Below are 13,804 nucleotides of genomic sequence, written 5' to 3' on the forward strand. Positions count from 1 at the left end.
TTCGGAGAACAAACTACTGACCAAGCAACCAAGGGCTTGTTTTTGTCAATATCCGCTTTGCCCCACAGAAAATTACAGCACGAAGCGTTGATCCGGTCCAGAACAGATTGCGGCAAATGGAAAATCCCCATCCAGAAATTCACAATTCCTTGAATAACCGCTCTGATCAACTCTAACTTACCTGCATAAGATAAAGACTTTTTGTTCCATCCTTGAATCAGGCCAGTAATCTTGGAAAGCAAGGGAGCATAATGACATACATTTAATCTAGATGATAAAAGGGGAACACCCAAGTATCTGAAAGGGAAGTCACCCAAGCTAAATCCAGTAAGCTGCTGAATATGAGAAAGCTCATGAGGCCTAATACCGGCTAAGTATATGGCAGATTTATCAGAGCTGATGGAAAGCCCTGAAACCCTACAGAAGTGCTGAAGCTTGGCAAACATAGTTGACACAGAAGGGATATCTCCTCTAGATAGAAGCATAATATCATCTGCAAAAGCCAAATGAGATAGCTGAATACTTGCACAGTTGGGATGAAATTTAAAATTGGCATCATCCTTGAGGCTGCTTATATCTCTGGAAAAGTACTCCAAACAGAGCACAAACAGATAAGGGGAGAGAGGATCCCCTTGTCTAAGACCCCGCTGCCCTTTGAAGTGACCATAAATGGATCCATTGACTGCCACACTAAAGGAAGTGGAAGAAACACATTCCATGATCCAAGTACAGAATTAGGCTAGGAAGCCAATGGACTTAAGCATCCAATCCAAGAATTCCCAGGAAATGGAATCATAAGCTTTATGCAAGTCAATTTTTAGGAGGCATCTCGGAGAGGATCTTTTCCGGGCATATTTGCGCAAAATCTCTTGAACTAGGAAGATGTTGTCCATCATCTTTCTGTTCTTAATGAAAGCAGTTTGAGTTTCCCCAATAATAGTCAAGCACTGGGGCTATGCGGTTGGCCAGAATTTTAGATACAATCTTGTATAACAAATTACAACAAGATATGGGTCTAAAATGGTTAACCTGGGAGGCCTGATCATGCTTAGGAATAAGTGCAATAATAGCATGGTTGAGTTGCTTTAGAATTTTTCCAGTTGTAAAGAATTCATTAACCGCTGCAAAGATATCATCATCAATGATATTCCAAGCCTTCTTGAAGAATAAAACATTGAAACCATCTGGCCCAGGAGCTTTATTATTATCCATCACAGAAATAACGTTCCAAACCTCTTGCTTAAAAGTAGGACAAAGTAAGGCCGCAAAACAATCGGTGGGAACCTTAGGACCCCTGTTGCAGATCGAAATGGATGGAGTTTGGGTCAACTCATGAGCACTAAACAAATTCCTAAAGTGATTCACAAAAGCAAGGGCAATTTCATCTTGGGAGGAAGTGTTATGCCCATCCTCTAACCTTATGACAGCAATAAACCGACTGTGTCTGTTGCGCTTAATTAAAAATAAAAGAAATCCAAGGTGAATCTTGTCAGGAGATAATTTAATCAACTAACACATTCCCCTATCTATATCTTATTCTCTCGTTCTCATCTTGTCTATATCTATGTTCAACAAATAAAAATTAGACACAAATCCAATCCCATCCCAATTAGTAGAAATAGCAAACCCCACAAAGATAAAAGTGGCAAATCCATATATTTAGAATAAAAAAATAATAGCAGCAAAAGTTCAGAGAGAGAGAAAGGTCGTAAAAAAAAAAAAAACTGACATAAAGAGCGTGGGCGTTTCAACGGCAACCTCAATCTCCGCCTCACCAGACCAAGTTGGGCACTCCTCCATCGTTCCCACCTTCCCTATTTTCTGCTTCCCTCCATTTTCTCACTAACAAAAATAAGAAAACCCCAAACAAAAAAACATAACAGGATGGGGAAAAAGAAAATAAAAATAAAAAACCTGGGTTACCCAAAAACCAAACCACACCTCACACCACCCCCACAAAACAACACAACACAATCCTTAAAAATCAACCTATTCCTTCCACTTTTCCTCCCAAACCAAAAACTCTAAACACATTTTTTTCTTCTTTTTTTCTTTCTCCTAATGCTACCTCCTTAGAAATTGCTTAATCTTTTTCATTCATTCAATTACTTAGCAAATTGTTAGAAAATGCAACACAACATCTTCGCCTCAATGCGTAGCTTGAAGATCATGGACGGTTGCAAGGGCACTCAGGTCTACGCCATCAACCCCTCCAGCGCCACCGGCGGTGGAATTGGCGAGAAGCTTCTCCAACAGCTTCACGACCACATCAAAAGCCACACCCTTAGAACCAAATCGGTTCGGAACTTACAACCTCCGAACATGACGACGCCGTCGGAGGTTTTCGTCTCCGACGGGTCGCTCCTTCCTTACGGCCTCCCCATGACGGACCTCCTAGAGCCCAAAATTGAACCCTCCTTGGTGTCGGTGGATTTTGTCGAAACCCTCGCCGGAGTCTACCGCCGCACCGAGGACCGCCACCAGTTCGACCGCTCCGAGGTGTACCTCGAGCAATGCGCGGTATTCCAGGGGCTGGCCGACCCGAAGCTCTTCCGCCGCAGCCTCCGCGCCGCCCGGCAGCACGCCATCAACGTGCACGCGAAGGTCGTGCTTTCCGCATGGCTTCGCTACGAGCGCCGCGAGGATGAGCTCATCGGCTCGTCCTTGATGGACTGCAGCGGGAGGAACCTCGAGTGCCCCCGCACCACGCTGGTTCCAGGCTACGACCCGGAGTTGGTGTTTGATTCCTGCGCGTGCACGGGTGCACGCGCAGGTAATGGTGATAACGATAATGATGATGCAATGGCAATAGTGGTTGATGAGCAATGCTCCACCTCGGAAGAGGAGGAGGAGGATGGTGACATGTCTTTTTGTGTTGGTGATGATGAGATTAAGTGTAATAGGTTCAATATAGCCTCACTTTCAAGGCCCTTTAAGATAATGTTGTATGGTGGATTCATTGAGTCAACGAGAGAGAAGATAAATTTTTCGCGGAATTGTTTTTCTGTTGAGGCATTGAGGGCTGCTGAGGTGTTCAGTAGGAGAAAGAGGTTGAGTCATTTGGAGCCCAAGGTTATTTTGGAGTTGCTATCTTTGGCAAACCGGTTTTGTTGCGAGGAGATGAAGAATGCTTGTGACGCGCATTTGGCATCGCTTGTTTGTGACATAGACGATGCCTTGTTGCTTGTTGAGTATGGACTGGAGGAGACCGCATACCTGCTGGTGGCTGCCTGCTTGCAGGTGTTTCTCCGGGAGCTCCCTGGTTCGATGCAAAGTTTGAGTGTTGTGAAGATATTTTGTAGTCCGGAGGGTAGGGATAGGCTTGCTCTGGCGGGGCACGCGTCGTTTGTGTTGTATTATTTTTTGAGTCAGATTGCGATGGAGGAAGAGATGAGGTCGAACACCACTGTGATGCTGTTGGAGAGGTTAGTGGAGTGCGCAAAGGATGGTTGGGAGAAGCAAGTTGCGTTTCATCTATTGGGTGTTGTTATGCTTGAGAGAAAAGAATACAAAGATGCACAATATTGGTTTCAGGCAGCGGTTGATGCAGGGCATGCTTATTCTTTGGTGGGAGTTGCAAGGGCAAAATATAAGCGTGGTCACACATATTCAGCATATAAGTTGATGAACTCACTTATTTCTGATCATAAACCGGTTGGGTGGATGTATCAGGAAAGGTCTTTGTATTGTGTTGGGAAGGAGAAATTGATGGACTTGATGTCTGCAACTGAGTTAGATCCAACTCTTTCCTTTCCATATAAATTCCGGGCTGTTTCTTTCCTGGAGGAAAACAAGATTGGACCTGCCATTGCAGAAATCAATAAAATAATTGGCTTCAAGGTTTCTCCTGATTGCCTTGAATTGAGAGCTTGGTTCTTGATTGCCATGGAAGATTATGAAGGAGCCCTCAGGGATGTCCGGGCAATTTTGACATTGGATCCAAATTATATGATGTTCTATGGGCATATGCACGGTGATCAGTTGGTAGAACTTCTCCAACCTTTTGTTCAGCAGTGGAGTCAGGCTGATTGCTGGATTCAGTTGTATGACCGATGGTCCTCTGTTGATGATATTGGTTCTTTGGCTGTTGTACACCAGATGTTAGCAAAAGACCCGGGGAAAAGTCTTTTATGCTTTCGGCAATCTCTCCTTCTTCTACGGTGAGTGTAATCCCTACATTAATTCAGTTATATCTTATTTCATTAGTGAGTTCTGATATAGATTCTAGTTTGACTTAATAATTTTCTCCATGCATGAATTCTCTGCGAATGAATTGCCTACTGTGGGCTGTTTTATACTTTTCCTATTATCAGTGACGAGTAATATCAAAGTCTGGCTAGAAATATTTTGTTGATCCTTTTCCTTTTTAACTGGCCATATACCTGCATGGGATTCATGTTTCTATTTGCTGCAAAACAAACTAGTTTATAGTCACATTTTATTATATCAAAATTAGAGAAAATTGTCACATGTTCCACCCATCAAAGCAAACTATGGTAAACTAATGAAACTGCAGATCATTTTTATTGTGTACTGGCCAGGATCTACATTGAGGTATTTATTATGTAATTTGCCAAAAGCTACCCACATTTTATGTATAGTTTCATAAATATTAGTCCAGGAGGTGACTTTCAGTTATTGTATCTTCTCTGCTTTCAGAATGAATGGAAACTGATAAGTACTTTGAAAAACTAGTTGGCTGTGTTTTAATACTTATTCTATCTTTTTTAGTTATGTACTTTTTGCTAGTTTTTCCTTTTAGAAAGTGTTGATACTTGATTGTTATTAACTTAGATAGCTAATTTGTCTTAGTCCTGGTTCATTTTAATGCCAGAGCTTGACTATTATGGGTGTTGATTTTCCTGAATCTTGTAGGTTGAATTGTCCAAAGTCTGCCATGCGTAGTTTGCGGCTGGCTAGAAATCATTCTACTTCTGATCATGAAAGGCTTGTGTATGAAGGATGGATACTGTATGACACTGGTTATCGTGAAGAAGCATTAGCAAAGGCTGAGGAATCTATTTCTATTCGAAGATCATTTGAAGCTTACTTTCTCAAAGCTTATGCGTTAGCTGACTCAAATCTTGATTCAGAGTCTTCAAAGTATGTGATCTGTCTCTTGGAGGAAGCTCTTAGATGCCCTTTAGATGGTCTTCGGAAAGGACAAGTGAGTGCTAAGTTTTGGATTAAACATTTTATGCTGATATCAGTGCTGAAGTAATGTATTTATATTTGTTATTCTTTTAAATTGTAGGCACTGAATAATCTAGGGAGTGTCTATGTAGACTGTGATAAACTGGACCTTGCTGCTGACTGCTACATGAATGCACTCAACATCAAGCATACACGAGCACATCAGGGGTTGGCACGTGTATATCATCTTAAAAATCTCCGGAAAGCAGCATATGATGAGATGACAAAGCTAATAGAAAAGGCTCGGAGTAATGCATCAGCTTATGAGAAACGTTCAGAATATTGCGACCGTGACATGGCAAAGAGTGATCTTAGTATGGCATCACAATTGGATCCTCTAAGGACTTATCCTTACCGATATAGGGCTGCAGGTGAGTCTCATATGAGTGGTTCTATTATCCCGTGTTTTCTCCTGATTATTCATGATGGTAACTTGGTGAGGGAGGGGAATTGTAGCTGTGATTGTAATTTGCAAGCCATTTTTGTGTTTCAAATATTATCTGTGGCATTTGTATAGCCATGATGGTTTTATTACTGTCTTAGATTCCAGGGTACAATCTTCAATGCTGTTGTTTTTTACCAAATTTTTTCCTATAAACTGATTTGTCTGCATAACTTCATAGACATATTTTAGTTTTCCATGAAAAAAATAGTAGTTGATGACTTTCCTTAGATTTACTATGTAACATTTAAATGAATGAAAAATCACTGTGTTTATCTTTCTGCTTTCTTTGTTTACTTGTTTATATACCCCAACTCAAATGCCAAATGTTTATGTTGACCACCCATGATTTATTTAAGTTTCCCCTCTAAAAATGCTTTTTGTCTGAATTTGTGGCATTAATCATGCAGTTACTCAGAAACATTATATTGCATAAGTATTGCAGGAAATGACTTGTGGAATTTTCACAGTTATGCAGTAAAAACTGACCATCGTTGCTGTAAATGTTGACAGAAAATCATGGCTGTTCATAGGTTTCCTGTTCATAGCACGCCTATCAAATCATACATTATTGTAGGGTACATGTTCATTTTGCTTTGTTTTATCATATCAAGAGTGATCAGTTATGAAGAGATCTTTTGAGTTTGTGCCTATCCGTGTGGCTTTGTATGCTTATGTTCTGACTTTTGGTCTTGGTTCATGGTGAGATACTTTTGTTTGCCATGAGCATCTTGATAGAGCAATATGAACACAATATATTAGAACCTCTGCAACCTGTTATCAACTTCTGACTCAAACTCTGTTTACCAGTTTTAATGGATGATCATAAGGAAGCTGAGGCAATAGAAGAGCTTTCAAGAGCCATTGATTTTAAGCCAGATCTGCAACTATTACATCTTCGAGCGGCATTTTATGATTCAATGGGTGATTTTGTCTCTGCAGTCCGGGACTGTGAAGCAGCCCTTTGTCTTGATCCTAATCATAATGAGATTCTTGATCTCTGTAATAAAGCACGGGAGCATATTCGAGAACCAAAGTGACAGAATCAGATATTTAAAAAATATAATTTTTTCCTAGTGTTCCCTATGGGGACAAGCCTATTCTTGCCAACCTGTACTTTTTCTACTCATGAAGGTCCAGTAATCATCAGTGTCATTCATCTGTTGTTAGATTTTCAATCCAGAAGCGGCATGGTCTACATCTTTCAGCTGGCCTTCCGGAGAGTGGAACTACAGAAAAGGGAAAAGAAAAATTAGAAAGCTCATTTGGATTGAAACCAAAGAGGAAGTAGAGAAGGATAGCTTGTAAATATATGTAATGACTTATGTTTTTGTCAGAGAATGGTCAAGTAGTGCAAACAACTGCTGCTGCTATGCTCCAGTATGCCACACCAGCAAATTGGTGATTAGTTACTAGTTAGACAAAACATGTACATGGAAAAACCAATTGTTATGTAAGTCCAAGATTTAGATAATTACAATTATATTTTTGTCTGAGCAATTGGCCAATTCACATTGTGTTATAACATTTTCCACTTTTCTCTGTTGTATAAGCACAATTTTCCCTGACGACCCTTTGAACATATATTGATGCCGAGTTATCCATGGAGAAGCTATACCCATAACTAGTTATCAACCTTACATCTGCTTAATTCATCTGTACGTCTGTTCCCTTATTTTTCATTATTACTCTTGTTATTGTCGGTATTTTATTTTATGTAAAACCCAAGTGTCTATTGAGAGAGGCACACCGAGACTCTGTTTGGATAAAATTTTTCTTGGAAGAAAAAAAAGGTTAAAATATTGAATTTCTTTTATTTTTTTAAGTTAAGATCAACGTATGTTTTTAATTTTTTTTGTAGTTCTTTCATTTAACTTTTTCAAAAATTGAAGTGCATAAGTTGATTTAACTTGTATAAGAAATTTAATCCATTTTATCTTCTTATTTATGAAAAAGTTTTTCTAAGGGTGACACTGTTACCTGATTTTAAACCTCAGTCCTTTTTCCTTTTATGCTGCGTCTGCAACCCTCTATTTTTAACCTGTTTTATTAGGCTTTTTTGCTTAGTAGATATTATATTAGTTGCTCCTTTTGCGTGTAATACTTATTGAATAAGGAGATTTTTTTTTGTTGGGGGATGCTGTGCATGAAACGTTAAAATGGCCGGTGAGTTCAGGTTCCTTGCTTCTATGTAGTCTTCCCACGTGGAAGGAGAGCTTTTCAACGAACCTGTGACCCACTAGAAAGTAAGACCTTAGTTTAAATGCTTTTCACGAGATACCCATATTTCCAACTGCTGTTATTTATTCTCCCCAACCAACAATACGTGATGTACTTTCTAATACCATTTTTTTGAACTTTATGTCAAAAAATCATCTCAGATACTCAATTTAGTTATTGAAGCTCCCTTATATGGAAGCCAAGGAAACAAAAGAAGAATAAGGAGGTGGAGCTTGTTTTGGAAACCATGGATAGGAAACGTCCTAGAAAGTTAAACTTGAATGCACCCCTTTTGTCCACACGGCGTCTCGGTAGTCCAAATGTTGCAGATACTTCATGTTCATCATATTCAGTTGGAGCAGTCCAAAATACAAGTGAAAGGGTTCCATTTTCTTGGGAGAAAGCACCAGGCAAGCCAAAAGAAACTGAGAGGAGTGATAACACACAAGACGGTGGCACGCTGCGCCTAAGACTACCACCTCGCCATTGGTTTCTTCCGAAAGAAGCAGTCGAAGAAGATGTTGATCGTGGTGATGATGCATTTCATGATCAGGGAGATGGTAGTTGTGATGGCGACGATGACAAGGATGATTTCTTCTCGGATGCTATGGATGTTTTATCTCTATCAGAGGCATTAGATTATGTCCAAAAGAAATCGGAGAATGCTCATAGTAACACCAATGATGGGTTGAGGTTAAAGCTTGCAGAGTCTAATGGATACCAATCTCCTACTTACATGATCAATCGCTTTCTTCCCGATGCCACTGCTTTGGCTGCATCATCTGCTTTGCATTTTTCTACTAACTTAGAAGAGAAAGATTGTGATACTTGTAGCTATCCAGGGTGTTACACAAGGCATTCATATGCTTCTTCTCCAAAGGGTTGTGGCTTGGAACTACTCTTCCCGTGGCGTATGAAGCATAAACTTTGTTCTATAGAGAGCCCTGTGTTGCCATGTTCTACTAATCTGCACAAGCATAAGCGCAACTCCAAACAGAAGAAACACCGTTCTTCAACAACCTACATTCCTTGTACAAACATGAAAGATATTTGATGGGTGAGAAATGCTAGAAACATACTCTCTGTCACACCCTTTTAAACACCATCTCTCTTGTTGGTTGAAATTTATTAAAAATGAGAAAAATTTATGGGTTTCACATCATATTTAATTATTCTTTCTCTTAATGTTGTAGTTTTTAATAAATTTTAACCAATTAGAAAAAGTGTTAGAGAGTGTGTTGTTAGCTCTTCTTTGATGGGTAGAGCTAGTTCTTTGATTTGTTCATTGCTACTTCATACAAAATCTTTATTTTATGTGTAAATAATATATATTATTTGTTATCTTAGCTACTTAAAAAATGTGCAATTGTTGTCTTTCAATTCTTAATCAGTTTGTTGGTGGAGTGAGACTCAATGTGATAGTAGTTGGCTTTCTTGAAAACCAGTAACATATTCAGGTTGAATTCATTTCATCTTGCCATTATTTAGGAGTGGAGAAAGGGTATAGAATTAACTGATTGATAGTTTTGTGAAAAAAGCAAATCAGTTTATTATCTAGATTGGTAGTCATTCATAATTTAAAACTAAAGCAGCCAACTGATAAACTTTGATTCATTTAAAAGCTTTTGATTATAAGGGGTGACATTACTTGATCTGTGGTTTGTAAATCGACTTACTCCGTATATGGTATTAGTGTTTTCAAAATTAAATAAATTTATAAAATATAAACTGAATGAAAAATATTTCAAATTATAAAGAAGTATACACAACTAATATATAAACAATGTATTAAAAGGTAAAAAGTCATTAATAAATGTTAACTTTAAACCAATTAGGAATGCAAGTTTTGGGGTTTTAAATAATCAAAACTGTATTTTTACATTGTCACACATCACACTTTTTTTTTGTGAAGTGATTCCACATCAACATGGTTATTGAGAGTCTATTTGGAAGGAGTAAAAGTGAGAGGAAAGAAAATAAACATGCATAATGATGTATTTTTATTTGTTTGGTTAAAGAGAAAATGAAAGAAAAATTTGAAGAAAACCTGATTTCAAGAAACAAAAATTTAAATTTTTATTTCTTCCACTTTCTCTCCAATTTAAATTTCAAATTTTATTTGTTTCTTTATTTTCTTTTCTCTCTACCAAACATAGGGTGATGGAGATAGTGGAGGGACATTAGTTACAAATTTCATATTAAAGGAAAATTTCATTGATTTGAAAATGTAGAGTCAAGAGGTTGACTTCTTGAATGGATTGCTAACTAAAATCCTATAAAAATACGAAATAGTAACGTATATATTCATTATATTATGTTAGCTATATTATTTTTTTTAATATATATCAGACAAATTAGGTTAATTATTAACTCACCAATTCAACAACAACCCATTGACCCACTGACCGAGTTGGCGATCGGAGAATTTTCACACCATTGCTTTAAACTATATCTTTTTCTTTACAATTTTTTTCTTTTAGACGTTTAACCTTTATTTTCATGCAACTCTTTCTTTTCTTTCTTCTTTTTTGTTCACTCATACCAAGCATCTTTTGGAAAATCTTAGAAACCTAGTTAAGAAACAAATTTCCGTTCTTGACACAAATTGTCTGATCATTAATTGGGATCATTTTGTAGAAAGATTAGTAAAAACACTTTGGCTAAAAATTATTTTGCAACAACAACATATAACACACTATTAAGAAATTATAATTGTTGTAATTGTTAACAAAAATAAAAATAATTTTTTAATTACAAATAAAAATCTTTTATTTAAGTCGAATTCCTACATTTTTTTTGAAAAAAAATGCACTACGTCAGCTATTAATTAAATGCTATTAAACATTTAATAAAAAATTGCAAAAAATTATTTAACTTGAATTAGTCTCATGTTATTTAATGAGAGAAGATTTTGTCTGTCTGTATGTATTTTAGGTCAGCGACAACCACATACTGCAATCAAAATTAGTTTTTTACTCGTTAAATTGAGAAACAATCATATATAATTTCTAACTTAGAAAGTTACATTTTCTTGAGTGTAGGTAACTCAATATTATACAGGTTTCTTTTTTTATTACCAACATTATACAATTGAGTAGTAATATATCATACTTTCTCTCCTCAACTAATCCATCTTGAAAACAAAAAAGCAGCTCTTTCTTGTTTGTTTTCTTTCTTGTGGATTTTTTTGTTTTTTTAGTTTTTTAGGTCGACAAGGAGTTTGTCTTTGCTCCTATGTATCTCCAGATGCAATGAAAAAATTAGACTTACGTAGTTCTTTAAGTAAAAAATAGTTTGTGTGTTATGTTGATTTTATCTTCTTAGAAAGATTTGTTTCAATTACGTGAAAAATAGTTGTTAAGGTATTGGACCTTGAGATGATGTTTAATTTTAAAAAAAAAAACAACGGAGAAAATAACTTAAGGCATTGGACCTTGAAGTGATCTCGAGTAATGCAAAATTTTTGTGGAGAAAAAGAAGAATTGAGTGATCATTTGTTTGAGGAGAAAAATGAGAATCTCAAGTATGCTTTGTGAAGTCAAGCAAGTCAGAGACCCAACATGACAATCACAAAATTTCACTCACATGTTATTGAAACACCACCAAGCAAGACATAGACCCAACATGAAGTGAACGAAATGAGAACAAAGATTTTGGATTTGCGGTAAACTTTGTGCAGTCAAGCAAGTCGGAGACCCTGCATGACATTCACAAAATTTACCCACACGATATTAAAACGCCACCAAGCAAGTCGGAGACCCAGCATGGAGTGCACGGAATGAGAAAAAAGATTTTGGATTTGCGGTAAACTTTGAAAAGTCAAGCAAGTCAGAGACCCTGCATGATATTCACAAAATTTACCCACATGTTATTAAAACTCCACCAAGCAAGTCGGAGACCCATTATGGAATGCACGGAACGTAAGCGCATACTAAAGAATACTAACACATAATTGAAAAATAAATGAATAATCAACATAGTGTTATGTAATTAATTAAATGTATAAGATGTGCACAAATAAATTGAATGAGATAAAATAGAAGCGGGAAATACACTTAATAATAAAAGGTGCGAGGTTAAAACATGGGGAAAAATAAATAAGTGATAGAATATTTACAACACATTACTAACCAGACAATAATAAATCAAATTGGAGAATAAAATATATAATAGAGCCAAGCCGAAAAAAGGGTGGTGTAAATAGCAGTTTTTATTTTATTTGGACAGTGAGTGGGGTGTCCAGTAAATGGGGTGTGACTAGTAACATTTATTTTATGTAGGCTTTTTTTGAAAGTGGATCAGGCCCAAAATGATAAAAATAAGTGTATATGTAAAAAGGAGGTGTAAATAGCAATTGTGTTTTAGGGTTAAGCAACTAGGCTTGTTTCAACTCTTTTTTCGTTTTTCATTTAATTTTTTTTTCAAAAAAAAAAATTGCGCAACAAACAATAACAAAATAATTCTAAGGATCTTGCCGGTGGCCAAGAACCCATTAGCGAAATGAAACAAATCAAACAACAGATCAAAAGAAAGAACGAAGAAGGAGAAGAGAGGGAAGGAAGAGCGAAGGAGAGACGAAGGGAGAAATGAAGAGATAAGGGGGAAGGAATGAAGGATACCTGGAGTTCCGCTGTTGGCTCTTTTCGCCTCCTTGAGATTCATACCTCTTGTGTGTTCCTTTGATGTTTTCTCTGAGGGTTTGTTTTGTGTTTTGTTTATGTAATCGTGTGTTCTTGTGATATTCATATCTCTTCCTTTTATACTGTTTCTTCTCCTTTTGCCCCTATTATTCTTTTCCTTTTTATTATTATTTTTCTATTTTATTTTTGTTCTTCCTTTTCTTTTTTTTTCTCTCTTTTTTTTCCTTGTTTACGTTTTCTTTCTTTCCTTTTTTTCTTCTCTTTTTTCTATTTTCTTTCTTTCCTTTTTTTTTTCTTTTTTTTTCCTGTTCTTTCTTTCCCTTTTTTTGTTTTCTTTGTTCTTCCTTTCCTTTTTATTTTTCCGATTTCTCTTTGTTTCTTCCTATTCTTTTCTCTTTTTTTATTTTTACTTTTTTATTATTTTTTGTTATTATTATTAATTTTTTTTTACTTATTTTGCATTTTTTGTTTTATTTATTTATTTATATTATTTTTAACACAATTGTCTAGACATAATTAGGGTCAGTTGTCCCTCTTTACTTGTCTTTTATTGAAAATAAAAGACAAGTAAAGATGATGACACTAATTTTGTTCAAGTGATCCTTCGAAAGATCAAAATATGAGAACGAAGAGTTTTCAGAAAGATCACAACTGAAGACTTTGAATCTATGAAACATAAAAACATAGGACGTTGAGTTTTATGAAACATAGAACAGAGGACGTTGAGTCCTACGAAATTAAAAACAGAGAACATTGAGTCGTATGAAACATAAAACAAAGGACATTGAGTCCTAGGAAATTAAAAACAAAGGACGTTGAGTCATATGAAACTAAAAAATGGAGGACATTGAGTCCTATGAAACTAAAAAATGGAGGACGTTGAGTCCTATGAAATTAAAAATGGAGGATGTTGAGTCCTATGAAACTAAAAACAAAGGACATTGAGTCTTATGAAACTAAAAAATAGAGGACAAAAAGCAGAGGACGTTGAGTCATAGGAGATTAAAGATAGAGGACACTGAGTCCTATGAACATGCCAACAGGTACTAGTACATAGAGGCTCAAACTTGTAAAAAGGTGAGAGGTTGACTCTCTAAAAGGACCATTCATCCCAAACTCCAAAAGGAAAACACTGGATCTTAAAAACTGGCATATAGAGAGAAGGCTATGCACTTAAAGCTTGATATGAAACATATAAGTTTTGGAATGCATTATGATGAATGAAAAAAGGCATGCGAACTTCGCAATGAGTGCAGGCTTTGTACCCAGCAATGCAATGCAAAGGGCTTTGAGTCATGAAAATTGTGCA

General features: G+C 36.5%; 3 protein-coding genes across 3 annotated transcripts; 2 read left to right on the forward strand and 1 right to left on the reverse strand.

The window, feature by feature from the left end:
• Nucleotides 1-734: 734 nt before the first annotated feature.
• On the reverse strand, nucleotides 735-1,800 carry LOC102669058 (uncharacterized). Its single transcript, XM_006574139.1, has 3 exons — nucleotides 1,730-1,800; nucleotides 1,030-1,444; nucleotides 735-953 (listed from the first exon to the last, which is right to left on the reverse strand). Exons 1-3 carry the CDS (start codon nucleotides 1,798-1,800, stop codon nucleotides 735-737), a joined length of 705 nt encoding a protein of 234 aa, XP_006574202.1.
• On the forward strand, nucleotides 1,551-7,129 carry LOC100799641 (ethylene-overproduction protein 1). The gene is made up of 4 exons (XM_003516928.5): nucleotides 1,551-4,160; nucleotides 4,876-5,167; nucleotides 5,255-5,564; nucleotides 6,446-7,129. Exons 1-4 carry the CDS (start codon nucleotides 2,128-2,130, stop codon nucleotides 6,673-6,675), a joined length of 2,865 nt encoding a protein of 954 aa, XP_003516976.1. The 5' UTR covers nucleotides 1,551-2,127; the 3' UTR covers nucleotides 6,676-7,129.
• A 32-nt stretch (nucleotides 7,130-7,161) lies between these two features.
• On the forward strand, nucleotides 7,162-9,177 carry LOC102661002 (uncharacterized). Its single transcript, XM_014779385.2, has 3 exons — nucleotides 7,162-7,293; nucleotides 7,812-7,881; nucleotides 8,017-9,177. The coding sequence occupies exon 3, from the start codon at nucleotides 8,103-8,105 to the stop codon at nucleotides 8,907-8,909; it is 807 nt and encodes a 268-aa protein (XP_014634871.1). The 5' UTR covers nucleotides 7,162-7,293; nucleotides 7,812-7,881; nucleotides 8,017-8,102; the 3' UTR covers nucleotides 8,910-9,177.
• The last annotated feature ends 4,627 nt before the right edge of the window (nucleotides 9,178-13,804 follow it).

The sequence above is a fragment of the Glycine max genome, chromosome 1 (assembly GCF_000004515.6).
Source record: "Glycine max cultivar Williams 82 chromosome 1, Glycine_max_v4.0, whole genome shotgun sequence".
NCBI classification, from domain to species: domain Eukaryota; kingdom Viridiplantae; phylum Streptophyta; class Magnoliopsida; order Fabales; family Fabaceae; genus Glycine; species Glycine max.

Excerpts from the sequence above, each read along its gene's own strand:
- LOC102669058 (XM_006574139.1), bottom strand. The coding sequence starts at position 1,800 with ATGGAGGAGTGCCCAACTTGGTCTGGTGAGGCGGAGATTGAGGTTGCC. Across the intron at positions 1,445-1,729 it reads GAAACGCCCACGCTCTTTAT|ACACAGTCGGTTTATTGCTG; the intron begins GTCAGTTTTTTT and ends TAAGCGCAACAG. Across the intron at positions 954-1,029 it reads AGCATGATCAGGCCTCCCAG|CCCCAGTGCTTGACTATTAT; the intron begins GTTAACCATTTT and ends CCAACCGCATAG.
- LOC100799641 (XM_003516928.5), top strand. The coding sequence starts at position 2,128 with ATGCAACACAACATCTTCGCCTCAATGCGTAGCTTGAAGATCATGGAC. Across the intron at positions 4,161-4,875 it reads CAATCTCTCCTTCTTCTACG|GTTGAATTGTCCAAAGTCTG; the intron begins GTGAGTGTAATC and ends TGAATCTTGTAG. Across the intron at positions 5,565-6,445 it reads TTACCGATATAGGGCTGCAG|TTTTAATGGATGATCATAAG; the intron begins GTGAGTCTCATA and ends TCTGTTTACCAG.
- LOC102661002 (XM_014779385.2), top strand. The coding sequence starts at position 8,103 with ATGGATAGGAAACGTCCTAGAAAGTTAAACTTGAATGCACCCCTTTTG.